The sequence below is a fragment of the Acinonyx jubatus genome, chromosome B4, assembly GCF_027475565.1.
Source record: "Acinonyx jubatus isolate Ajub_Pintada_27869175 chromosome B4, VMU_Ajub_asm_v1.0, whole genome shotgun sequence".
In the NCBI taxonomy this organism is placed as follows: domain Eukaryota; kingdom Metazoa; phylum Chordata; class Mammalia; order Carnivora; family Felidae; genus Acinonyx; species Acinonyx jubatus.
In genome coordinates, this window is record NC_069387.1 from 73,388,239 (window position 1) to 73,413,815 (window position 25,577).

The 25,577-nt window shown below is 36.6% G+C and overlaps 1 protein-coding gene across 6 annotated transcripts in view; it reads right to left on the reverse strand.

Moving 5' to 3' along the window:
* SENP1 (SUMO specific peptidase 1) overlaps positions 1–24,936 on the reverse strand; it is a 49,686-nt gene extending 24,750 nt beyond the window's left edge. The window contains exons 1-9 of one of the 6 annotated variants that reach the window (XM_027035996.2): positions 24,625–24,935; positions 20,848–20,895; positions 19,269–19,399; positions 17,477–17,561; positions 16,583–16,624; positions 11,910–12,069; positions 7,653–7,824; positions 842–945; positions 473–759 (exon numbers count right to left, since the gene is read on the reverse strand). In XM_027035996.2, the coding sequence (XP_026891797.2) occupies positions 473–759; positions 842–945; positions 7,653–7,824; positions 11,910–12,069; positions 16,583–16,624; positions 17,477–17,561; positions 19,269–19,399; positions 20,848–20,895; positions 24,625–24,838 (1,243 nt within the window). In that variant the 5' untranslated portion in view covers positions 24,839–24,935. The other 5 variants (XM_015065816.3, XM_027036001.2, XM_027035997.2 and 2 more) reach the window with 5 other exon arrangements.
* Between the last annotated feature and the right edge of the window lie 641 nt (positions 24,937–25,577).

A 25,577-nucleotide genomic window follows, 5' to 3' on the forward strand; every position in this document is an offset into this window, starting at 1 on the left:
AAGTTAAACAGAAAACTTTTTGTTTCCAAAATTTGCTGATGACCATTCTAAAATGCATAAACCTACTATGCAGGTTTTCTACTAAGTATTACCTGGTTAAGAACTTTTACTTCAACACTTAATTGATGTTCCAAAACTTAGAACTTCAGAGTACTTAATGTTCATTGCAAAGTACTAGAAACAGAGAAAGTATTGAAGTAATTGGGATGATTATACTCTGACTCTAGACGCTGCTCAGGAAGTTAATCTTTTTAAGTAAAATATTATATGAAATCATTTGCATTTCCATGTAAGAAAAAAGTAAATTATTTATAGGTTTAGTTTATTTGTGGTACGGCTAACTGAATTATATATATTTCAAGTATCTTACATGTTAATTAAATTACATGCACATTACAACCTTGCAATTCCCATAGATCCCATAAACAGTTAACTGGTTGTTATTACTGAAAATATACGAAACCATTGTTACCTTCCGATTGTGTATTTGAAGCTGGTAAGTTGTCTGGCTGATGTAGAAGAGAGTGGTGATGTTGGGGTTGATGGAGAGGATCAGAATCTTTGGATCCAAATGCAACAGCATCTGGGGCATACGACGATAAGGAATACACACTGTGGGACACTTGTTCCTGGGTAGTTAAAATGCTGGCAGATCCAGATGATGAAGTATCAGAGCCAATAATCTGAGCTGCACAAGAACTTCCATTTTTAAACAGTGGGTCTTTCAAAGTATTCTTATTAGAACTAAGACATCGGGACCTAGCAAGAGGAGAATATAGTTTTAATATCAAATAACAAAGTACAGAATTAAATTCATTTGATATATGTTTCTGTGACTCACAGGTGTAAAGGAAAATGTGTGGTGGGTTTGGCTACAGAAAACTGTTTCCCTGTAACCATCTGTAGTAGCTGTCTGTAAATCTCTCTTTCTTCTTCTTGGACTGTCTAGAGAAAAAAAAGAAGAAATTTTAAACACATCCAATAAGGCAACTTTTTTCTCAAAGCAGCATCTAGACTCCCAGAAGCTCTGCCAAAGTTAAGGCAGAGTCCTTCAAGATAATTAAGAATTATCATTAGGGATATCTAGAAAATTATAACAGGAATTAAATGAAATAAATACCAGATATATTTTGGAAAATTATGGGACATATATGTAAATAATAGTGCAGAGAAACTATAGGATATGAAACCAGAAGGCCAATAGGCAATCACTTTTGAGTCAACTGAGACAGTCCCAGAAACAAAACATTTGAGGATTTCTCAATTAGGATTCCAAGAAACCCCATGATTCCTGACATCTACTAAAAAAGTCACAAGGAAGCAACTAGAATAGTCAAGATCAGAGTGGGATACCTTGCTGTTTTCTATCCTGTCCAATTTTAACATTGTAAGTATTTTCCAAAGATGGTTTTTATCTCAAATATTTACTCTTTTTTCCTAAACCCAATAATAAGTTTAGGGAAAAGCACATACTCCATAATATTCATTCACTCGTGTATTGACTTGAATACCTACTAAGCACCACTCACTAGAGATACTGCACTGAATAAAGTAATATTCCTGTCCTTGTGGAGCTTATATTACAGTTAAAGGGACTGGCAAGCGAGACTAATCAAAAATTATGGAAAATGAAAATGAAAAAATAAAGACAAGAAAATAGAAAGTGATGGAGGGGAAATAGCAGCAAAAGGTAAGACCCTTCTAAAAAGGTGATATTTCAATAGAAACCTAAATCAAGGGAAGAGGTAAGTCATAGAAATTTATAAAAGACTATTCCGGGTAGAGGAATAGCAAATACAAATGCCCTGAAACAGGTATGTGCCTGATGTGTTCAAGGAAAAGTAAGGTCAGCGTGAATCAGAAGAGCAGTAAGAAATGAGGTCACTCAGGAGAGAACCAGATTACATAAGGACTTGTAACTATAGTAAAGCATCTATTCTATACTGATCCAGAGAAACAATGGGAAGCATTCACTAAATAATATACTCTGGTACTTAAAAAAAATCTTATACACAGTTTAATATAACCACCAATCTTCAAAAAATAACTTTAATACTTTGTGGCAAGGCTTGCAGCATCCTGCACTGTGACATTTCAATATGTGCAGAAGCATTTTGCTAAAAATAGAATGAATTAAGCAATTATCTATGCAAAGGCAAACAGACACTAAGTTTTCTCTTCTTGATCACTGTTTCCTACATAGTAAATTTCAATTACATTGTCACTATAATGTTACTGTTCTAACAAGATTCACCTTGAACTATGAGGCATGAGTAAATAAATACTCCTTATGAAAAAGAGCTATCCTTAAATTTGAATAGATGAGTAATGAGAAAATTTGAATAGATGGGTAATAAGAAAATAAGTAGAATTAGTTGAGCATTTGGTGGAAAAATAGACCCGGAGGAAAAACAAATTGCAATTTTCTATATGAAGAAAATAAACTCCATTATTTTATCCTTTATACATTAATACTGTATTTAAGATGATGACATACTCTTTTCTAGTGTTTGTGAAGAGACTGTCTGCAGTATTGGACAGGCACTTCAGTGACAGCACAAAAATTATCATGTAGAAAAAGACCATTAATAGGTATACATTAATATCAATTACCAAATCTGCAGTTTTTAGCTATTCTACTGGGGAGGCCATGAGTATCTGAGAGATAAATTTGAAAACTGTAATTAAAATGTCTTTTTTTATTAAAACCTAAATTTGCTATCATAAAGGTTCTTTAAGTAGACAGTCTGAAGAATGAAGCATCATTACAATTATTTAGGTTGTAAGAGATTGACAACCAACTACATAGTGATCTATACACAGGAAAGCTGTGTTATGTGGCACTTTCATGACTGAAATTTTTCAATACCTCCCAATGTAAATTCTGACTCCACTTTCCCACTATACCAAATAACCGAATTCATAATCCACAATACAATGGGGTTAACACGTTTTCAGGAGTGGTAAAATGGAGGGCATGAAGGGAAATCAGAAGAATAATACCACCTGGGTCATGGAAATTAACACTTTTTTAAAAAATTATTTTTACATTTATTTATTTTTGATAGAGAGAGACAGAGCACAAGTGGGGGAAGGGCAGAGAGAGAAGGAGACACAGAATCCGAAGCAGGCTCCAGGCTCCGAGCTGTCAGCCCAGAGCCTGATGCGGGGTTCGAACTCACAAACGGCGAGATCATGACCTGAGCTGAAGTTGGACGCTTAACCGACTGAGCCACCCAGGTGCCCATAAATTATTTTTAAAGTTTATTTATTTTGAGAGAGAGAGAGAGAGAGAGCACATGCATGTGAGGAGGGGCAGAGAGAGAGACAGAGAGAGAGGGAGAGAGAAAATCTCAAGCAGGCTACGTACAGTCAGTGCAGAGCCCAATGTGCCAAACTTGGACACTCTACCAACTGAGCCACCCAGGCACCCATAACTCTTAATTAACCAGTCGTTTTAGTTCATTTCCACCTCCTTACTAAACTAGATTTTAAAAAGCTTTGACTGCATTATCACATCATAGGAAGGAGAATAAAGCAGATAAACTGGTGTAAGAGGTTACTTTGCACACCAAGGTGTAGAGAAACATCCCCATCCCATGAAGACTTCAAGAGCACACTGAGAACAGTGAAATAGAAAAGATCTTTGTTTGTGGTACCCTTCAACCTTCATAAACTGACTTCAACCCTATAAAATTAAAAATGCTTCTCTCTTCCCTCCCAACACATAGCAAAATGGTTTCTTGGAATAAGTTTTTATCCTTATAAATAAAACATGAAGAAACAAAGTGCCATTAAGTGACTCACCTATATTAATTCAGTGTAAGAACTGATTTTTTTAAATTAGTCTTCATTCTTTTTTTTTTTATTTTTTATTTTTTAAAATTTACATCCAAATTAGTTACCATATAGTGAAACAATGATTTCAGGAGTAGATTCCTTAATGCCCCTTACCCATTTAGCCCATCCCTCCTCCTATAACCCCTCCAGTAACCCTCAGTTTAATGTAAGAACTGATTTTTAAAAGTCTATTAAACACACATAACTCACCCACAAATCATTTTCCCCAGTACATGTATCTTCAAAGAAAAGCTTCTATCTAAGCCTGAACAACCTCACAGTTATTAGACAACATAAAATGAACAGGAATAGATGTTCTATATTCCAAACAATTATCAAAGGTCTCTTTAAGCCTCTAAATGTTAATTTAGAGGTCACAAGAATTTATCTTCTATTTAGAACCATTTCAGGCAAAGAAAAGATAGTCCATGCAACTCTCAAAAGAACATATATGTAATATTTGACTTTTCCAAAAGAAAATACAAAAAGGTAAGTCATTTGAAACTTCAAACACAATTCTTTTTTGGAGCATCTGGTATTACAAATAAAGTAAAACAAAACATCCTTCTTTGTATATTACTTATCAAACTATTTCTACTGAGTAAGCAAATTATTAAATTAAGATGAAAGGAAGTAATAATTGGTAACATGTTAAAATAAAAGAAGCTGGATAATGTTATGTGTTAAACCTAATAAAGGACCAAGGAAAGTTTCAAACAGTATAAAGGTAATTAAGGTGTTGGATTCTATTTTTAAAATATGTGCCAGATTCTGGTACTTAAATGCGTCTGTAAGAGGCTCCATCATAAACCTGAACTGTCTGTAAGATTATAAAAATTTAACAGAGAACACAAAATAAATTGTAGGAAACTGGTATAACTTTTTGTTACAAATTACTCAAAAAACTTCGTAAGTACTCCAATTTTGATTCTCTTTAAAGTAAAAGCTTTATACTATATAAACCTCAACTATCAAAGGTACATAATTCAACAACCTTCTGTTTTTAAGTCCAAAATTCTTGGTTATAACAAAATTGTAGGGGCACCTGGGTGGCTCAGTCGGTTAAGCATCCGACTCTTGATTTCAGCTCAGGTCATGATCTCAGGATTTGTGGGTTTGAGCCCCACATCTGAAAGCACAGAGCCTGCTTGGGATTCAATCTCCCTCTCTCTCTACTCCTTCCCTTCTCTCTCTCAAAAAATAAATAAACATTTTTTAAAAAGCTTAAAAAAAACCCAGTACTGTAAAAGGTTTTGGGTTTTCTTATGAATAAAACCATCAGTGCTGTCTATTAAGAAAGCCTGACATCTTAAAATGTTGCTCAGTATGTTGCAGAGAAGGATGTCTGGAAGCAACATATCAGTGAAAAGAAACTACATGTGTTTTTAACATTTTACATTTTTATTGTCCCTGGTATTTTCTCTTTCCCAAACAGAAATTCATTTCCTCTAAACAATGTTAACAGAACTCTCAGTTAAAATGGAAATACTCTACACTGTCCAGTATGGTAGCCACTAGCAATATGTGGCTAATGAGTACTTGAAATGTGGCTAGTATGACTGAGAAAGGAAATTTTAATTTATATTTATACATTTATTTATTTATATTACATATATAAATTATAATTTAATCTGAATTAATTTAAGTAGTGCATATGGCTAGTGGTTACCCTATTAGTACCGTTCTTTAATGATATCCCTGAATCAGCCTTCAGCCAAGTAGTGGTCTAGCCATCACTTACATATTTCCAAATTCTTCTTTATGTATTCTTTTTAAACTTCTATTGTAAGGCTGAACAATGCAGTGGTTAACATCATGTTAATTTTATAAATGACTTTATATTCCTGAAGGTGATAAATAAATCCAGCAGTAAGATTAATATCTAATTTTCCTTCCTTAACATAAGAAACTGTATCTCCCTTGGAGATCCCAACATTTCCATGGAAAATAATTTTTCCTTCAGTTTGTAAGCTCCCATCAGTAAATTCTTTATTCCCAAGGGAAGAAAAAGAATTATATTTTAATCCAGATTATCTAGTACTATCCAAGACTAAATATCTGAATAATCTGTTGATAGTTTAATAAAATTTGGTCCAATATTTTATTTTACTCGTATTATATGGGCAATCCCATATTCCTGTACTACAAGTGACTTGATTTTCATATCAGAATATAGACCTAAAAAACAAATGAGGCAAAATTTTCTGCATCTCGTTTCACAGAATAAATTCAATCTTTGGCATCTTCTTGACACTGTAGAAGGAAGAAAAACTCCACCTTCATGTCCTCCAATGGCCCACCCTGGACATTGGCCTAGAGGGTTGGTTGGAAGGATAAAATTATTCACCTAGCCCAAGTCCTCAGGCTGAAGGCAGAGGTGAAAGGAGGAGGGGCTGAGTGGTCCAAAGGACTGGTTAGCTAGTGGGATTACAATGAACGCACAGTCTTAAGGATCCTAGTGATCTCAGCAGCAGCCACCTGGGGCAGGGGAGGGTTGGGAGGCCAGTATCCAGCTGCCATGCTGCTGTCTCCTCCCCCACAAGTCTCTCTATACCCCATAGGCTGCCTAGGATCCAGCAGAAGCACAGCCCCAGTAGTTAAAAAAATATGATTTATGTATGCAATAACTAATACATACATGGTGCTAAATTCAATAGTACAAAAGTGAAAAATAAATCTCTACTATTGCTCAGCTCTTATCACCAAAGGCAACTGCTGCCAGTTTCTTATCTATCCTTTACCTACTAAATATGACTTACTAGTTCTGCCACCCTCTGCTTGACTATTTTAGATTCAATGCAAACTTAAAACCAAAAAAATGCACAGCATTTTTACTAACCATGTCACAAATAATCAAGTTCTGCCACTTAAACAATCATCATTAACAAATTATCTAGTTATTTGGCACATAGTGCTATATTCTTGACTCTCCAGTCTGTAAGCTCCAATGGGCTGGAGCCATACTGCTGGGTTGTATAATACAATGCATACCAGACTAGACTCCAAAAGACCTGGGTTGTAGGCTGGCTATTTACTGTGTGACCTCTCACCTTTACTCTCCTAATATGTAAAATGTGCATATCATCTCTACCTATTTCACAGCATTAAAATGACTCAACATAGTAATACATGTGGAAAGCATACTGGAAACTCTATATACAATATAAATGTAAGGTATTGTTATTTATTTGTATCTTCATAGCAAGCAGTCCAAAGCTGACTAGATGCATAGTATTTAACTTAACAGGTACAAGCACATTTCCTACCACATAAGTTATATGCTATATTATATTTACAGAATTGAATTTCTCCTTTAGGCTTACTGAATGCATATAACAACCAAAGTGTCAACAAAACATCTTTTTTGGGGGGAACATCTATGATCTCAAAGATCTTCTTACTCAATGAAGGGTTGTAAATTATTTAGCTGTCTTCTCGATTTTCTTCTTACACTAAGGGAAAATTGTCCTAATAAGAAATAAAGGCAGGTATTTCATCAAACCCAGCAAGATTAACAGTTTTGCCATATGAAACAAGAGTTGAGGAAGGGCCCAAAAAAAAAAAAAACAGAGATAGTTTGATATATGAGAACTCATTTAGGAAATACTGAAAAGTAAGTCTGCTGCCCAACAGGAATAGAGAAAATGATAAGAAAAATAATGAAGTCCTCCTAAAATCTAAATTAAGAAACAAAAAGCAGAAAAAGGACTAAGTGAACAGATGGTTAGTAAATGTTTGAATCAGAGGAACAAACGGCAGAATACAGGGAAAGATTCTAACCTTTAGCAGCGTTTGTCGCAGGTTTTCCTTACCTCTTCTGCTGTACTAACATGCCGCCTCTGAGTTTTCTTGGGGCTCAAGAGGTTTCGGCGACATGAACCACTCCAAGATGGACTTGGGACAGGCTTAATAGGAAAAGATTTTTCGTATGCAGACACATGGCAGTGATGATTTGCCTTTCCTGTAAAAGTGTTTGATAATCCACTAAAAAAAAAAAAAAAGTTCATAAGAAAAAAACAGCAAGAAAATCCAACCTAGTGATTTTCACTTTCAAGAAATACCAAAAACAAAACACCAACAGGTAGAATAATGGATGTACCATTTGAGGGACATATACAAGAAATGATGCATGGGTTGCTGCACCAGGTTCTGCAACTTAAGAAGTCCTAGATTACCATACTACATAATTACCAAACATCTAAAATTGCATTTCTTAACTTTACAGTTCCTTTGGTCAGGAACCAAAGACCTGTGCAGTATGACAAAAAGTATATCAGGTCAGACTTCTTCAGTAAACTTGGGGTCTATATATCTTACACTTTCTATTTACTTGCTGCAACCCCCTCCCTCAAGCCCTTTGTGGGGAATTATTTATGCAAAGATGGATAAAGCTAAAGCCTCTCAAAGAAGCTTTTAAACTGAATTTTAGGGGCTCCTGGATGGCTCAGTCGGTTGAGCCCCTGACTTCAGCTCAGGTCATGATCTCACGGTTCGTGAGTTTGAGCCCCGCGTCGGGCTCTGTGCTGACAGCTCAGAGCCTGGAACGTGCTTCGGATTCTGTGTCTCCCTCTCTCTCTGCCCCTCTCCTGCTTGTGCTCTATCTCAAAAATGAATAAATGTTAAAAAAAAAAAAAAATCTAAACTGAATTTTAAAATTTCCTAAAAAGCCAACAGAGGGCTCCCATCCTTCATTAAAAACAACCAGAAGGCTTTCTTTTAGGCTGCATCGCTCTCTGCCAATTCTCCTTCTGGCCTATTTACCTCCTCTGAAGGAGAATTTTTTTGTTTCTTTAAACTGTTTGTGCCCCCAAATAAAGGAAAACACTGGCAGGAAAAGTGCTTTTGTGAACTTAAAGCCCAGTCTTATCTCTAAGACTTGATTAATAATTTAAAGTTCTTTCTATGTGGTCTTTTTCATCTATTATTACCCAGTAAGTATAAGGTACTTGCTCTTAGCATACTGAATTTTCTTTCTTTTTCTTTTTTTTTTGCTGAGGATGCAGAATACACAGCTGACTAAGCTGAATTCAATGAAAACAACTCTTTAAATCAGTACAATTAGTCTGGATCCAAATGAAATCAGACTAGTCTAAAGAAAATCAAAAAGCACTTACATGCTCTCTCAAAGGGGAAAAAAAAAGAGACAAATCAAGAAACGGCCTCTTAATTATACAGAACAAACAGATGGTTATCATAGGGGAGGTGGTGGAAGGATGGGTGAAATAGGTAATGGAGATCAAGGAATACACTTCTCATGAGCACTGGATGTTGTATGGAAATGCTGAATCACTACATTGTACACCTGGAACTAACATAATACTGTATGTTAACTGGAATTAAAAACTTAAGAAAAAAAAAAGCACTTACATGCTCTGCCTCTAACTCTTCAAATTATAATGGTTTCTAGGTGTATTAGAGTGGGGAAAGGAACAAGGACTCAGAATTTTGGGAATAGGCCTTAGGATGGGTGGATGCAGCTACAAAAAGAAAGGCAAGTATAATTGGCTTGGTGAAGATATAATGAATTCTTCACAATGTCTTTTTTATTGATGCTTCCTAGAGTGTGTGTGTGTTTAATGCAAAAGATTTATTTTCTAAACAAAAAAACAGTGGGAGAACATCTTGCAATGCCAGAGAGCAAGGATGCTTCCAACAATTAATGAGGTTGGGCCAGACACAGCAGTAAGCTTGAAAGAACTCCCACTGGATAAAGCTGTGAGAATGTGAACATTACAAGAATAATGATGGTGGTAGATTGAAACACACTGAATCTGTAATGACATTAAAAAAGAAAAGAAAAATTCCTCTGAACCACATGAAGTGGCTATTAAAAAAAAACAAAAAAACCTCACTTTGAAAATTGGTAATGGAAAAGAAGATCTAATCGTATATCCTGCCTTCCCAGTAGATGTATCTTAAGGTAACCAAACAACCCTATCTACTGAGAAAAAAAAGCTCTCCTTCACAGCAGAGTGACAATAAGTGTAGAAGAAATGATAACACTGGAAAAGTATTATTTCATTAACTCTAATAAAATTATTATCAGGCCAAAGAAGGTCAAAAGATACAAATTTCCAAGTTCTAAATAAGTTCTGGGGATGTAATGTACAGCATGATGACTATAATTAATACCATATTACATATTTAAAAGTTGTTGAGAGGTCTTAAAAGTTCTTACCACAGGAAAAAATAATTTCGTAACTATGTATGGTGATAGATGTTAAGTAGACTTACTATGGTGATCATTTTGCAATACATACAAATACTGAATCATTCCTGAAACTAATATAATGTGATATGTCAAATATACCTCAATTTAAAAAAATTATCAGATAACAATTATCAATTGATGTGAATAACTATTAGGCTGATACGAAACTGGTCATTGATAGAACACCAAAGTAACATCATTTACATCAGTTATATTCTAGTCACAAGGGGGAATACCTAACTGTACTAAAGGACCAGACTGTTACCTCTCTACTCCAGAATCACTAATGATAGGAGAACCAGATTTAGAGGTTTTCTAATGTGATGTAACACATCACTAGTTTTTATTGAAGACAAAAATCTAGTTTACAAAAAAATACAGAGGATAAATGACAAAATAATACTATGAAGAAGAAACCTGTCAAATCCAAAGGGTGGAACACTATGTATAAAAGTCATGTCATAAGAAAAAAAGGGGTTTTCCAGATTGTAAGAGACTTAAAGGCAATAACCACCAGATGCAATCCTAGATTATATACTGGTTTGGACAAAGAAGCCATAAAGGATATTTTGGGTCAACTAGGAAAATTTAAATACAGTTTAGTGTACAAGACAAATTTACTGAATGGAAAAGAAGATGTGATTGACTTAAAAAGCAGATTATTATAAAAGTATGCACAGTATGAATTCATGTTTGAAAAAATGTGTATAAATGCAGAGCAAAACATCTGGAAGGAAATATACTAAGATATTACAGAGGTGATCTTTAACTGGTGGAAACATGATGTTTTTATTTTTTATTTTTACCTATCTGTATTTTCTGATTTTTCACAAAGCACATGTACTTGTTTCTATAATAATGTTATTTTTAAAAATAACAGTATAGTCTTACTGAGTAAAAAAAGCAACTTGCCAAATGATGCATATAGAAAATCTTTAATGAAGACAAAATAACATTATACATTTCATAGTACACATGCATATATCTCACGCTATATAAGAGCAAAAGAGAAACAAACATAGGGAAAGGTGTGGATGGAAATACACCAAGGGGAGGGGAATAAAATTGTGAGCAGTGACCAAGGGATCTTCGGCTTTTTGGGCAATGTTTTAATTTTTACAATGTGAATGCATTAATGAATTCTTGTGTAATTAAAAAAAATAAGGAGTGGAGAAGACTATCCCTGGGAGTATTGACACGTTTCCAGAGTCCATGTGCTGATAATCATAAAATAAAAGCCATCTCGTTGGTTTCTATCAATGCCAGCAAGCTTAGCTTTAACTAAGCAGGAAATTAAATGATACCGTATTCCTAAAATCCATCACTAGAGTAAAATTTAAGAAATCATAAATACCATTTTAAAAAAGAAATATTTTACTAATAAAGTTCTTGAGGGAAACCTTTATAAGCTTAGTGAGGGAATAGGTAGTGCTTATGAAATTGGGCTGAAAGGATAAAGCCCTGAGGCCATGGGGTGCAGAGTTTCTTTGGTTTGAGCCAGGTCTCTGCTCATGTGAAAGCCTATAAAAATGCGCTGATTTCTTTGCTACTGAAGTCGTAGAAATTGAACGACTTCCACGTTAAGATTCATAATAGCCATATTAATCCCAAAATAAATACTCATTCATATGCACCAAGATTTCCCTCAAAACTCTCCTCTAATGAGAAGCTTTGGATGTCACCAAAATTCAGCACCAATTAAAAGTTGAAAGTTTAAAACACATTTGTCCATATTTTCATGGTTTAAAGTTCAGAAATGGTGTTACACCCTTAAAATGCCAATGTTAACAACTATCTTATGGCCATTTTCTCTTATACCAGAGGAAAGACTTGTGAACTAAGCAGCCAGAATACCTACCTTGAGGTCTTTCGGGTTTCGAGGTAAAGACTTCGGCTGTTTCTTGATTTCTGTAAAGTTGAACCTGATGCTGGAGTGGAATTTCTCCACTGGCCATTTGCACTCTGGCCAAAGGTTCTTAAATCTCCTGAGCCAAGAAAACTGTCTGAGGAAGGGTTGTCTAAAAGAATAAAAGTTTGAATAATTAGACAAATACCGACAGTAGTAGTTTTCCATATGACTGCAACCATGTCCAACATTGTATTCCAAAGTAATGTGGCATAGCACCATGTCTCTCATGGAAGAAAGATCCCAGTCTCAACTGCCAGTAAAGTCTGCAATAAGGGAACTTCTACAAACTATAATTGATTCAGCCATACTAACCTGAAAATTGATGAAGGAGCTGAATCCTGCCACAGCCATGTGCCTTATCTGCATCAATGTGACTCCGTGGTGTCCACCAAAAGTCAACATTTTACCCCAACTATATCTTGCAAGCACTCCCAGGCCTGGGCCTGAAAGAAGGTAGGCCAGACCAGTAAGAAAGCAGGTGGAGGGCCAAGGAGAATTGTAATTCAAATGAACAACAGTTATTGCTTAATAAGCAGCTGGTGTCACTTTGTTTTTAATTACCATGTTCACGACTCAGGGGCTCTCTCTAAGAGCAGAGATAACCTCATTGCTGCTTATTCTGGCTGGCTTATGGCAGGAATGACCCATCATATGCATCTGGTTCTGGTATGATTATCTTCAGTCACTTAATGTCATAATCATCAGACATATCAATACTCCCTCCAATGCGTGATACTGCAATCAGACTAAGTAAGAATTATATTTGAATCTTCTGACTTGTGGCTTACAGGCTGGGGTAAGAAAAGTTTCTTGAAATTTCACCTAGGACTAGAATAATTTCTAAACCCACGTCTTCCTATCAGCAGGATCAGACAACTTAAAACAGCACCTTCAAAATAACTTCAGATATTAGGTTATGGAACTCTGAGGAACACCAGTGGAAAATTGAGAATGATAATTGTCTACTTCTTGAATTTTTGCCTAATGTGGACATCATTTTGAAGACCTTTCAAAGCAAATTACCACAGAATTCTGCACAATATTATGTTATTTCAAATATTTAATGTAGCTCTTGATACTGTATCCAAAAAATAGACCAGGTGACAAAAATAAGTTTGTATTGCAGGTTTGTTTTTGTTTTGTTTTGTTTTGTTAGGATCAGGAATATCGGGATTTAGGATGAATAAGACAGGAAAAACAGCAGTGGTCAAGGGTGGTGTTAGTACCAGTTGATCCACCAGTGGATGAACCTAATCTAAAATTAATCTAAAATTATATTTACTTTCAAAATGAATTATAACCTTTTATCTTTGTAATCAGTATCTATGCATAACATCTATCACTGTTACTTTAAGGAGAGAAACATAAGACTAATAAAAATGAGTATTATTAAAGGCCAGAACATTTTTATCTTTAAATGCAAAGTAATAACAGTAGAAATCTGCCTCTCACACGTTTTGCTACAATATGATTAGGGAATGATTTGCCTAGAGATGTCTACTTAAGGAATAAGTCTACCAAAAAATGCAAAATTACCCTGACAAGTGTGAAATTTGAGACCAAGGAGAAGCCAGAGTAGCCTCCTCAATGGCATTTGACAAAGGCTTCGGCTTTCAAATGCAAGGGGAAAGCACAGGATCAGGCAGTCTGTTTAACCAGAACAAGGTGGTTCTATCCCCACTCAATGAAAGCAATGAATAGTCCAGTATTGCTGATGTAATCAAGCAGCGATAGAGAGGGACCAACATAGGGCTGCAGACACTCTCTTTTTGGTGTTGGTTTAGCCTGGTATTCTGTCATCATTAAGAGATCAGATTGCAAATGCCACAATTAAGATTACTTATTATGTGCACATACACACACAAAACTATAAGGAAATACACCAAAAATTTAATTTTAGTTGTGTTCCAATAACAGAATGATAGGTATTTTTCTACTTTCTCTACAAATTTTCTACAAGGACAAGGCAATATTTTATGAACAAAATGAAATAAACTCTTATATTTTAAAAAATGTAGATCAAGCAATCACTACTATGAAAGTAACCATCATCAGTTGCTCTTGTTAACTTTCAGGTTTATTTAGTTATAAATAGCAGGATGCTTTAAATTATCTACTAAATGCCAGTGTGGCAACCTAGTTTAAGATATTTTCCAAAGATAAGACATTGATAATGACTCTAAGCTTGAGCAAAATCATTTCTTTTCATCTTTATCTACTTTTCTTTGTTTAGGGTTTAAAATGTTTTAATTTTCTTTTGTGTTCTTAATAATAAACACAATAAATTGTGTTCTTAATAAAATCAAGAGCTCTTGAAGTCTGAGCAACATTAAGTTATTAACGGAAAGATTTACATTTTCTCTGCTTTCTAAAAATGATTTTTTTAAATGTTTTTAAATAGGTTAATCTTGAGTGGATTAAGAAGCAGATTTTTTAAAAGCTTGATATAGAGAGGCAGAGCCAGTAAAGCAGTAAATGGTAAGCTCCAGACCCTAGATTCTAAAGTTTTGGGGCTTTCCCATGTTCTTTTTCACCTTGATGGAAAAGAGAATAGAGTCAGAATGAAAGGCTGAGAGAGTCAGAATGAAAAGACTAAAGCAGTAAATGGGATACCCACATCTAGTCCAATCAAGCAGTGAAGCTCATGGTGACTGACCACAGAAATTAATGTGGGGATTATTGGAAAAGAATACAAAAGAGATACAAAAGAGATAGTAGAGACAAACTTCTGCAGGATTTAAAATCAATTGGAATGGGTGTGGCAGGAGAACGAAATTAGGAAAAGTACACAATAAAAAGTAGGTTTGATTTGAACGTTTTATTACAAGAAAAAAGTATATAACTCTTAGCCTTCACAGATTAAAAATTCTGATGGTCAGAGAGCAACCCTGGAGGTCTGTGACATGCCATACCTTTGCTTGGTCAGGGATTAGATGAAATTTGGTAGGCACAAATCTGAATCCTCTGCTTCACGCTTTAATTTAGAGAATGAATCTAATAGTTCAGCATCCCCATTTCAACATGGCTGTTGTTATTTGTTATTCATCACATATACAGTAACTGTTATGAAGTTATTTTTTTGCTTTTCCTAAAAAAAATGGCCTTCAAGCGACAGAGAAAAACTTCAGTGTAAGATTTTGATACGAGGATCAATTTATGGTATGAGGACAAACAGGAAAAATCTAACTCTCAAGAATCATGTCACTGAGTACAAAGCTAAGAATCTGGCCAAATATCACCACAGTCAAGAACATGAGGATTTGAGATAATCTCAGATATATCCTTTGTGAATATTAAGGGTCTAATGAAATTTAGAAGAAAAAAGGCTATATACAGGGGTGCTTGGGTGCCTCAGTCGGTTAAGCTTCCAACTTTGGCTCAGGTTATGATCTCATGGTTCACGGGTTTGAGCCCCACATTGGGCCCTGCACTGACAGCTCTGAGCCTGGAGCCTGTTTCAGATTCTGTCTCTCTCTCTCTGCCCCTCCCCTGCTCATGCTCTGTCTCTCAAAAATAAATTAATATTAAAAAATTTTTTTAAAAAAGAAAAAAAGCTATATATACAGATGTTTTTAAGTCATATTATTTACAATAGCTAAAAACAGTAAGTGTGAAGGGGACCTAAACTATAGGGAAAATAATGAAGCAAATGATTGCATGGGCCCATTATCCTAACTCATAGCCCCTCGGGTCCCACTGCATTTCTGAATTTAAAATTTTTGGAATTTTAGAGAGATATCCTGGTATATACTATGGTAGCACTTCAAGGTATAATCTGAAGCTGCACCCTGTAATCAAACATATTGATGGATCTGCAGTGAAATAAATACTCATATTTATAGATAAATAAAAGACATAAACAGCTTCAGGTCAATTCATGTAGGTTTTGCCAAGGAATTAATTCAGGTCAGGTCACTTTTGATACCAAATGAATTAAGAAAATAATTTTTGGTTTTCAGAGCTTTTTGGATTTTAGAAATGTACATAAAGTATTGTGAATGTGCATATCAGTTCCATGGATTATTAGAAATGAGCATAAAAAGGTAGATACAAAGAATAACATGTAAACAGATGGAAAAGTAAAAATAAAAATATATGGGCTAAAAAAGATTACATGTATTGAATCATACGATGTATACCAAGCATGTACACAGATAAAAATTAGAAAAGGCCAGAGTTGAGTTGTTATGGTCAGCAGATTTTGAGTATAATTTCATGTAACTGTTTATTATTAAGCAATTATTTTAAACTACAAGCAAATATTCTACCCAATGTTAAATCAACATATGAAATTACAAGCAAACACAGCCTGAGTTCAAATTGAAATACTAATGATCTCATTTCATTAATGATCTCATTTCATTATCCACTCAACTGTCCTTCCCCTAGAATGAGCTGTCCAACCAGATTTCAGGCTCTCTGCTCATCAGAAAGGCCTTTCCAATAATAATGATGGCAGTTACTTTCTGAGCCAGTTAACGGATTTTTCCATACAAATTATGCACACCCTATGTGGAGACCATTTCCCATACCAGGAGAGGAAATCCAGAGCCCAGGGTAAAGTACCACCCACCTAAATGACATTTAAATATAATATAAATCTAAAAGATCATCATACTAACGTCTTTTTAGGGGAGGAGATCTCATCTTGCTGACAAAGAATCCTGAGGAAGCCAAATAACAATAATTATTATTTGCATTTCATATTTATAATCTCAATTTATCCTTATAAAAATCCCATTAGGGCAGGCTCAATGGTATTACTAGTATTCCCATATTTGCGGTAAGGTGAGGAGATAGAAGAATTAGTAGTGAAAAGACATGGGAAGACCACCATCATCTTCCTGGGTTGTAGTGCCAGGAAGCTAACCAACAAAAACCTCTTAGTTTCCCCAAGACAGAGCCAGAAGATAACTGTAAGTCCTAACCTTAGGAAGGGGGCAGATGGAAAGTCAGGCAGGCCAAGGACTAGGAATAGCCTAGAGAATGCGGACTTCTGTCATGGATCACAAGCTGAATAGGCAAGCCCTTGAATATGCAAGCATGGCTGTGGCAGGTGCTAGACAGAAACATATAGTTAACATTTCCTGCCCTGATGGAGGGACAAGCTTGTGTAGAAATAATTTTTTAGGATTCATGATTTCAAGCAAAATAAATAGGCTAGCTCTGTGCTTTAAATCCATCCAAAACAAATATCCTTTACATCATATATGCATATTAAAAACAAAAAAAAAGCCAAAACCAAAGCTGTACTGCTTTTCACAATGACATAATGAACAAGTAAGGAAATGGATTAAAAAAAAAAACTTTTCCATTAAAAATATGTGGTTTGAGACTAGGTCAGTAAAGTATTATAGCAATGCTCCTTCCCCATTCACACACACAGTGATGTTTTATGGGAGAAAATACAATTTTGCTCTTGACAATGTTTTCACTTTGAGATAGTAAACACAAACAATTTGCTAGGAAGAAATCTGAATGGTATAAATGCCTTGACTCCAAGCAATGCGTCATACCTGAATAATAATTTGGATTATAAGCTGCACTTCTTGTAGAACATGTATAAGATCGGTCCAAATTTCCTTCCCTGGAAGGTAATATCTAAACAAAGCAAAAGATTTTTCGTAAATCATATTTTTACAATAAAATGGGATAAAAATTTATACTAGGAAAAATGTACCATTAAACAAGATTATGACATATTTCAAAATTCAATATAATTGTATTTTTATATACTATAAATAAACTACGTACTAATAAGAAAGAAAAATACATAAACAGTTTGATGGAACTACTGAGGCTTCAAGGGGAAAAATGGGCAAAGTATCTGTTACACGACTTAATGCAAAGGATGTTCACTAGAAGGTAAACGTGCATGTGGTATATCCTGTTCTGCAAGCCAGCTGTATCATTTATCAAAGGGGGTGACAAAATGTACCTGTTTGGAATCTTTTGATAACTTCATACAGAAGTTCTTAATCGGGGGTGGGTACTGCACCCCAGTACCAATCTGGAAATGTGTGGATATATATTCAGTTAAATTATTAAAAATGATTATTGGGGGCAGATACTACAGGTATTTAGTGCCCAAGTGTCAAGAATGCTAAACATTCTGCTATGCTTGGAAGAGATTCACACAGCAAAGAATTGTCTCATCCATATTAGTAATGGCTTTCCTACTGAGAAAAACTGCTTTATTACTCAAACCTTAATGTGCAAATAACCAGCTGAAGATTTTTTTCCTTTTTAAAAAAAAGTATTCATTTTAGTTCCAGGTGTACACAATTATCCAACTTTTCTATGTGTTATGCTATACTCACCACAAATCTAGCTACCATCTGTCACGCTATATTCCCTATGCTGTGCCTTTTATTTCTGTGACTTATTCATTCCATAACTGGAAGCCTCTATCTCCCACTCACCGTCACCCATTTTGCTCCACTCCCCTCTCTACAACCATCAGTTTGTTCTCTGTATTTATAGATCTTATTCTGTTATTTGTTTATTCATTTATTTGTTTTGTTTTTTAGATTCCGCACGTGAGCTAAATCATATTTGTCTTTCTCAGTCTTGTTTCACTTAGCATAATATTCTCTAGGTCTATCCATGCTATTACAAATGGCAAGATCTCATCCTTTTTAAATGCTATATAATATTCCATTTGTATATGTATACCATTCATCTATCAATGGACATTTAGGTTGCTTCCATATTTTGGCTATTGTAAATAACGCTGCAATAAACACAGGGGTGCATACATCTTTTTAATTTAGTGTTTTCATTTTCTTTGGGTAAATACCCAGTAGAGGAATTACTGGATCACATGGTATTTCTCTTTATCAGATAAAAAGATTTAAAACTGTAGATTCTGACTGAGGAGGTCTGGGGTGAAGCCTGAGATTCCGTATTTCTAACAAGCTCCCAAGGGATGCTGTTGTTGCTGGTCCTTTGAGAAACTACACTTTTTATAGCACTGGGAAATCTCAGAGCCTCTGAATATTTACAAATTACCCATTTAATCCCAACAATTTTAAGACACTAGTTTAAAAGAACACTGACCTGTGTTTTCGTGATTATAATATGCATAGGAATAAAATGTTTTCTAAAATAAACAGTTCTCAAAGAACTCATACTAGCCTGGTTTTTGTTTTAACTTTAATATATCAAACAAAATTCAGAACACCAGAAATACCAATTCTAAGAAGTTTATATATACATTCGTCCTTTTGAGTATGGCATTTAAATTACATTAGATGAAAACTGAAACCAAAATAATTCATTAAATAAGGGAAGAAAATTATTCCTAACCTGATGGTCAGAAAATGAAAGCTGGTCCTCTGGAAAACCTGTTTGTCCCAGGAGATGGGTTTTGAATATGGAGTTGTGGTTCACTAACGTTACTTCTCCAGCATCCATCCTCATCCTATCAGCAATATCATCTGCGAAAAGAATCCAAAATTAGTTCAAGTCATATAATTCTTCAATAACTACTTTCCTATGAACAAATCTTTTCACCTAATAAAAATGATTCCCAAAGAACAGCTCTATAGTCAAATAAAACCTCTTTCATAACTAACCATTGGCCAGCAATCTCAAAATGTCATTGTCAAAAAGAGGCCCATGTGCAGAAATTGGCTCATTTGGAATTGACTGAGATCATCTGCCAAACAGTTCAAAACCTGTACAAGTATTTAAAAAAAAAACAAAACCACATTTAATTCAAAGTTTCTTTAAAAAATTAAATTTTCCCCACAGAAATGTTGAATGTTTTAACTAGAAGAGAAGTAACTACTTAAAAAAAAACACACACACACACACACACACACAGGGAAAAAAACTCATCATTCAAAAACATTCAAAAACAGTTCATAACTGTTTATTTCCTTTGTCTAACTCAAAAAGTGCTTAAAAATGAATCCACCTGAACTGTCTTTTCTGCAAAAAGTATAATGTATACATATGGCTCTTGACAGATACCAGCTCAATTACTATAATACTGTGGCAGAACCTTACTTTATAACCATCTTTGAGACCTTTGTTAATGTAAGAGAATAGAAGCAAATGAGAGTGACAGAATTCAGTGACTTATACTGACATCAGCAATTAGAGAAAAGGGAAACAAATGACCAGGTAAGAGAGACGGTAGACTAAGCAAAAGGAAAAAACAGAAACAAGAGAGAAGACTAACGTGAATCTAAAAGGAGCACATGAGATGTTATAAGATGTGTAAGATCTAACTGTATAGACTGTTCAACCTATTCCTAATTGGCTACTAGTCCTGACCTTGTATCGATCCCCTTTCTAGACATGAAGAACTATGAATAATGCAAAATGTTGCATTCATAGTGAATTCTCAATGTTACCAGCTAAGTGAAATTTTAAAATTTACCCTAATCAAATTATTTATCACATAGATGGTGGTATAACATAGTACAAAAGAACCGGGACTCTGAAACCAGGCTGCCTGAGTTTATATTCTGGCTCTGCCAGTTATAGTTGTTTCTTAACTTCTGTGTCTCACTTTCCTTGTTGATATTAAACACCCTTGTAAGACAGTTGTAAAAAATTAAATGAATTAATATATTTTAAGTATTCAGAATAGGGCCTGGCACATAGTAAGTGTTTGCTAGTGTGTATTTGGCTTTTTCAATACAATGAATGAGAAAATGGTTCCAAATGATGCTATAAACAATGTCCCAACCAAGAGTATTGTCTAGTATTACAGTATTACATAATTAAGTTGAGATCTCTCTTAAGATTATTGTTAAGCACAAAGATGCAAATACTGAAAATGTTAAAAACAAAACAAAACAACAACATTTTTCATTCCAACCTAACTAATCAGAGTAACTAAAAGACTCAATTACTACTTCAGAGTTAGACTTACCCATGTCAGGTCTTTTCACATCACTGACTTTAGCAAAGATACAAAGTTCTATAAAAGAAGACAGAAAACGGAAATGTGACATACTGGAACACCTCTTTCATACAATTACAGAATAGGAAGCCATTCAAAGTGACATTTGTGTTCTTAGGAAAGGAAAATATAAAATGGTAAGAAGAGATGACTTGAAAGAGAAAACAGACACTAAAACTAACCGGAGGCAATTTGAAACATTTCCAGAACCTGAGCTGTATTAGACAGCAATTACAGACTACCCACAGAATGACAGACCATTACAGCAAGAAGCAAGTTGGAGTGCCAAACCTTAAAGATTGATTTGTATCTATATGGTCATAAAGTTAGTGACTGAACTGAAATTACAACCTGGAAATTCTTCACAAACTGTTCCTTTATTACCTCATGCTAAACCATTTAATTAAAAAGTGATAGATCTTGTGGTGGTCCTATTAGACTTCTTTTCTAGAAGTTTTACTCAGTGGCCAAACATAAAGCTACTGACACTCTAAGAACAATCAAGGAATATTTCCCAATTGTACTAAAGTACTTTCTCTCCCATCATTAATTAAACTGCTACAAACCAAAGCCCCTTTACCTACATGAAATTTTCTCCTCTGATGTATCCAATTTTCCCAGAAAAAGGAAGTTAGAAGCCTAACTGCGTGGAACTAGGTTAATAAACATGTCCTCGGCACCCAAGCTTCTTGGCAGATTGAAGAGGAGACTAGGGATGGTAGCAGTCACACTTATTACCGTCATAATCTCATTACCAAATTTTTAAAGTTTATTTATTTTTTTGAGAAAGAGTCCACATGCATGCATGCAAAAGCAGGAGAGGGGCAGGGAGACAGAAAGAATCCAGAGCAGCCTCCATGCCCAGCACAGAGCCCAAGGCAGGGCTCGATCTCAGGACTCTGAGATGACCTGAGCTGAAATCAAGAGTCAGTCGCTTAACCAACTGAGCCACCCAGACGCCCCACCATATTTTAAAAAGATTGAGCATATCATCAACTTTAGTTTGTCATCAACCTTATCAATCAACTTCATCAACTTTAGCAATATCAGGGCTTCAATCTACTAAGGGCTAGATGATGATAACAGGTATTCCTTATGGTCACAATAATGAAATGCAGGCACAAAGGAAGCCTGCTTGAGATTTTCTTGGCATAGCTACAGACTAAGCAGAGCAATCATCTGATTACCCAGTCTTGCTGGGGAGGGTTCCCAAAGAATTTAAGCCTTATATTCAGGCTTCAAATATATTTCCAAATGCTCAACGTAACAAAAGGCTTCTATCTGGAAATTTTCCAGGTATTCTTTCCTCTTCTTCCTTTTTAAATAAAGCAGAATCCCCTGGGTTCCACATTAATAATTAAAGCCCCACATTTACATTGTAACACAAATGCATCCAGCTTCTTCAGTGTGCTTATGTTACTTTCTCTTTGGCATTTGCCTTTATGTTAGAAGTAGGGATATCTTACTCCAAGATTCTGGAAACGTTAATGCCACCAAACTCTTGTAACCCTAAGATTTTTTTGCCTTTTAAGAAAAGTCTTCCGGGGTGCCTGGATGGCTCAGTCGGTTAAGTGTCAGACTCCTGATCTCGGCTCAGGTCATGGTCTCACGGTTTGTGAGGCTCTACGCTGAAAGTGCAAAGCCTGCTTGAGATTCTCTCTCTCCCTCTCTCTCTCTCTGCCCCTTTTCAGTTCATGTGCTCTCTCTCTCAAAAATAAACTTTTTAAAAAAGTATTCAAACAATATTTCCTAGTTCACACATTGTTCATTTAATTTACTAAAAGAATATAAGCTATTACAGCTACTCAGGTGAAGTCAATAGCTGAACACAAAACAATAGGAAATTTGAAAGAAAAAAAAAAGATGGCGAAGTCCTGACAGTAACAAAATGTAACAAGTATGGCAAAACATGTATAAGCTTACACGCAAACAGGTGACTGTAAAAGAGAATGTCTAGAGCCACAATGAAGTTACTAGAAAGTATTTACTTGAGGAGAGGCGATTAGCTTTACCCAGGACCAAATGCGGTTAGAATAATTTATGATATGAGAAGGGAATGGAAATATGGAAATGACCAAGTGAATCATTCTAGTCTGAACTCTGGATATGTATATGGTACAGTTCGTAGTATACACCACGTATTTGCTTGTGTTTCTCGTATTTTCACGTGCCATCTCTCCCAGTTAGACTCTAACACCTCAACACTGTAACGCCTTAAAACACTGAGTATTCAATTCCTTTCATACACAAACATTTACTCTGTACCAATTACATACAAGGTATTAGGAATACAAAGATGAGTAAGACATGGTCCCTGCTGCTGAAACACTGTCAAGGGGGGGGGGGGGGGAACAGATCCATAAAAAGATCCTCATAGCAAGAAAATAAAGCCAGTGCAATTGGTAGGAGGCGTGGGAGTCAGGTAAAGAAAAGACTTTCAAAGCAGTAGTCGAGTTACATCACCTTGGCCTGAAGTGGCAGAACCTGTTTTTTAATCCATTTGCTCCCTCTAGACTTAACTCATCAGATGGGTGACATGAAGACCATGTCTGCAGTCGGGATGAATTGGAATGGGGGGGAAGGGGGAGAATGAAAGAGACTTCTCAAGAGAAAAATGAAATGAGGCTTCCAGACTGGGACTAAAGGGGAAAAAGGGATCTCTAAATTGGAAGAAGATTCAGGGATCATGCTTAAGAGAGAGATGCATAAGGTTTCACTGTAACTGTAATTCCAAATTCTGTGTAATCTACCTTTCAACAGGAGCCCGTGACACCAACTAGCTCCACAAAGACTGAGGAGATGGTGTGATCTACTCCATTCAGAATATCCAATTAGAACAAAGACGCGAAGTAAAGTAAGTGGTAGCCTCTATAAGGCTTTATATAAATTTTATAAGCACCCCCCCCCAAATAAGTGTACCAAACGTGAAGTGAAATGACCTCAACAAGGCTGACTTGAAAGTGATAAAGGAGTAAGTTATTGCCAACGAGATAAGTGAAAATACTGCAAAGGCACCGATAAACAGAAATCACCAAACTGAAGAGAAGCCGGACATATGCCCAGAGAGACCACGTTAGGGCACACCAAGAAAGAGACGGTTCAAGGGAATTACCAGGAGGCGATGAGCCAGGTAAGCAAACCGTGGCAGTTAAGGGGGTTTTCATAACCTGGGCAGGAGGGTCCAGACGTTTCTTTCTGGTGGTGGCACACTAGCGATATCACGTCTCAGGGAGATACCACAGAGTAAAAGAGTTGGAGAAATGTTTACGTGAGACGCAGAAGTAGTCGAGAAATATCACTCAGGTCTCAAGGAAGGCGGGAGGTGAAGCAGGTGTAACAGAAAGCTGAGCTTCCCGGTGAAAACAGCTTTCCCGTGAGAGAAGACCCTACTCGGGCGGGAAAGCCCCGAAATCCCAACCGGCCTTTTTGCCCCCAGGAGGGCTGGGCGCCGAGATGGGGCCTGTGGTAACGACAAGGGAGACGGCCTCTCGCCGGCCCGGGAGAAAGAGGCCTGAAGGAACGGCCTCGGGAAGCCTAACTAACGGCCGCCGGCCACATCCCGGCCGGTGGATAGCCGGGGGGAGGGGAGGTGGTCCCAGGGGGCGGGGCAGAGGAAAAAGCGCCGTCCCCACAGCCCTCCCAGCTTCCGCCCAGCCCAACCCAGGCCGCTGGGCCCGGACCGGCACTGCCTCCCGGCCCAGGCTCCCTCCATCCTCACCCCTCCCCCAGCTTCCCGCCGCCACTCACCGAACCGGAACCGGCTGCTATGCGAAGGGGTTTCCGGCCGGGCGCGGAACGCAAAACCCGGGAACCGCCGCGAACCGGAACAGCCTCCACAACACCGGAAGAGCCGTCCGGTGGCTGTGGAGGGGCGGGGGTGGGGCGGGAGGTCAAAGAGCAGAGTTGAGGACTCGGGGGACGCCTGCGCAGTGTGGCCAGGCCTCAGAAGCCCGGGGACCATCTAAGGCTGAAGTCATAATTTCCCTGTTCCCCTTTCAGTTTGGGATTTTTTCTCGTTCCCGTTCTCGTTCTCGGATTACTGTTAGTGTGCCCGTCGTCCTTCGCTTTTTCCTGTTCCCTCGATCCCCTTGCACGCCGTCTTCTGGTTCCGCTTGGCGATTTTTGCTCTCGCTCAGGTTTCCATGGCAGCTTTTTGCTGTGGCCGTCAATCGGAGGAAACTTGTGGCCACTTTGACGGATGTGGACCTGAGAGCTAACTCGAGCTCTATACCGTGTTTCATTGAGAATCACGGAACGTTAGTGCTTGTAGGAAATATTTTAATCTAACGGTTTCAGGGAAGTGAAGTCATTTCCCAAAGTTATAAAGTGCATGGGAGATCTGGGACTAGGAAACAAGTTTCTTAATTTGCAGGCCTGTAGTCTTTGCACTACATCATGCTTGATTGGCCATTCGGGAGAAGAAAAAAAAAAAGCAGTTTGGGATTAGTTTAAGTTAGATTCTGGAAACTTGTGGCACTTTACAGACCTCTGGAAGAGTTTGAAACATAGGGAGAGGTGTGAGGAAAGCTATTGGCGGTCCACCAAAGACCTACTTTTCCGAGTAAAAATAGAAAAGGATCCAGGAGTCTGCCCTCTGAAGAACTAAATGGCCCTGGTGTTGCTCCTGTGACTGAATGGATTAACATACAATCTGTGCTCTACTTAAAAAAAAAAAAAAAAAATTGGAAGAAATATGTTTA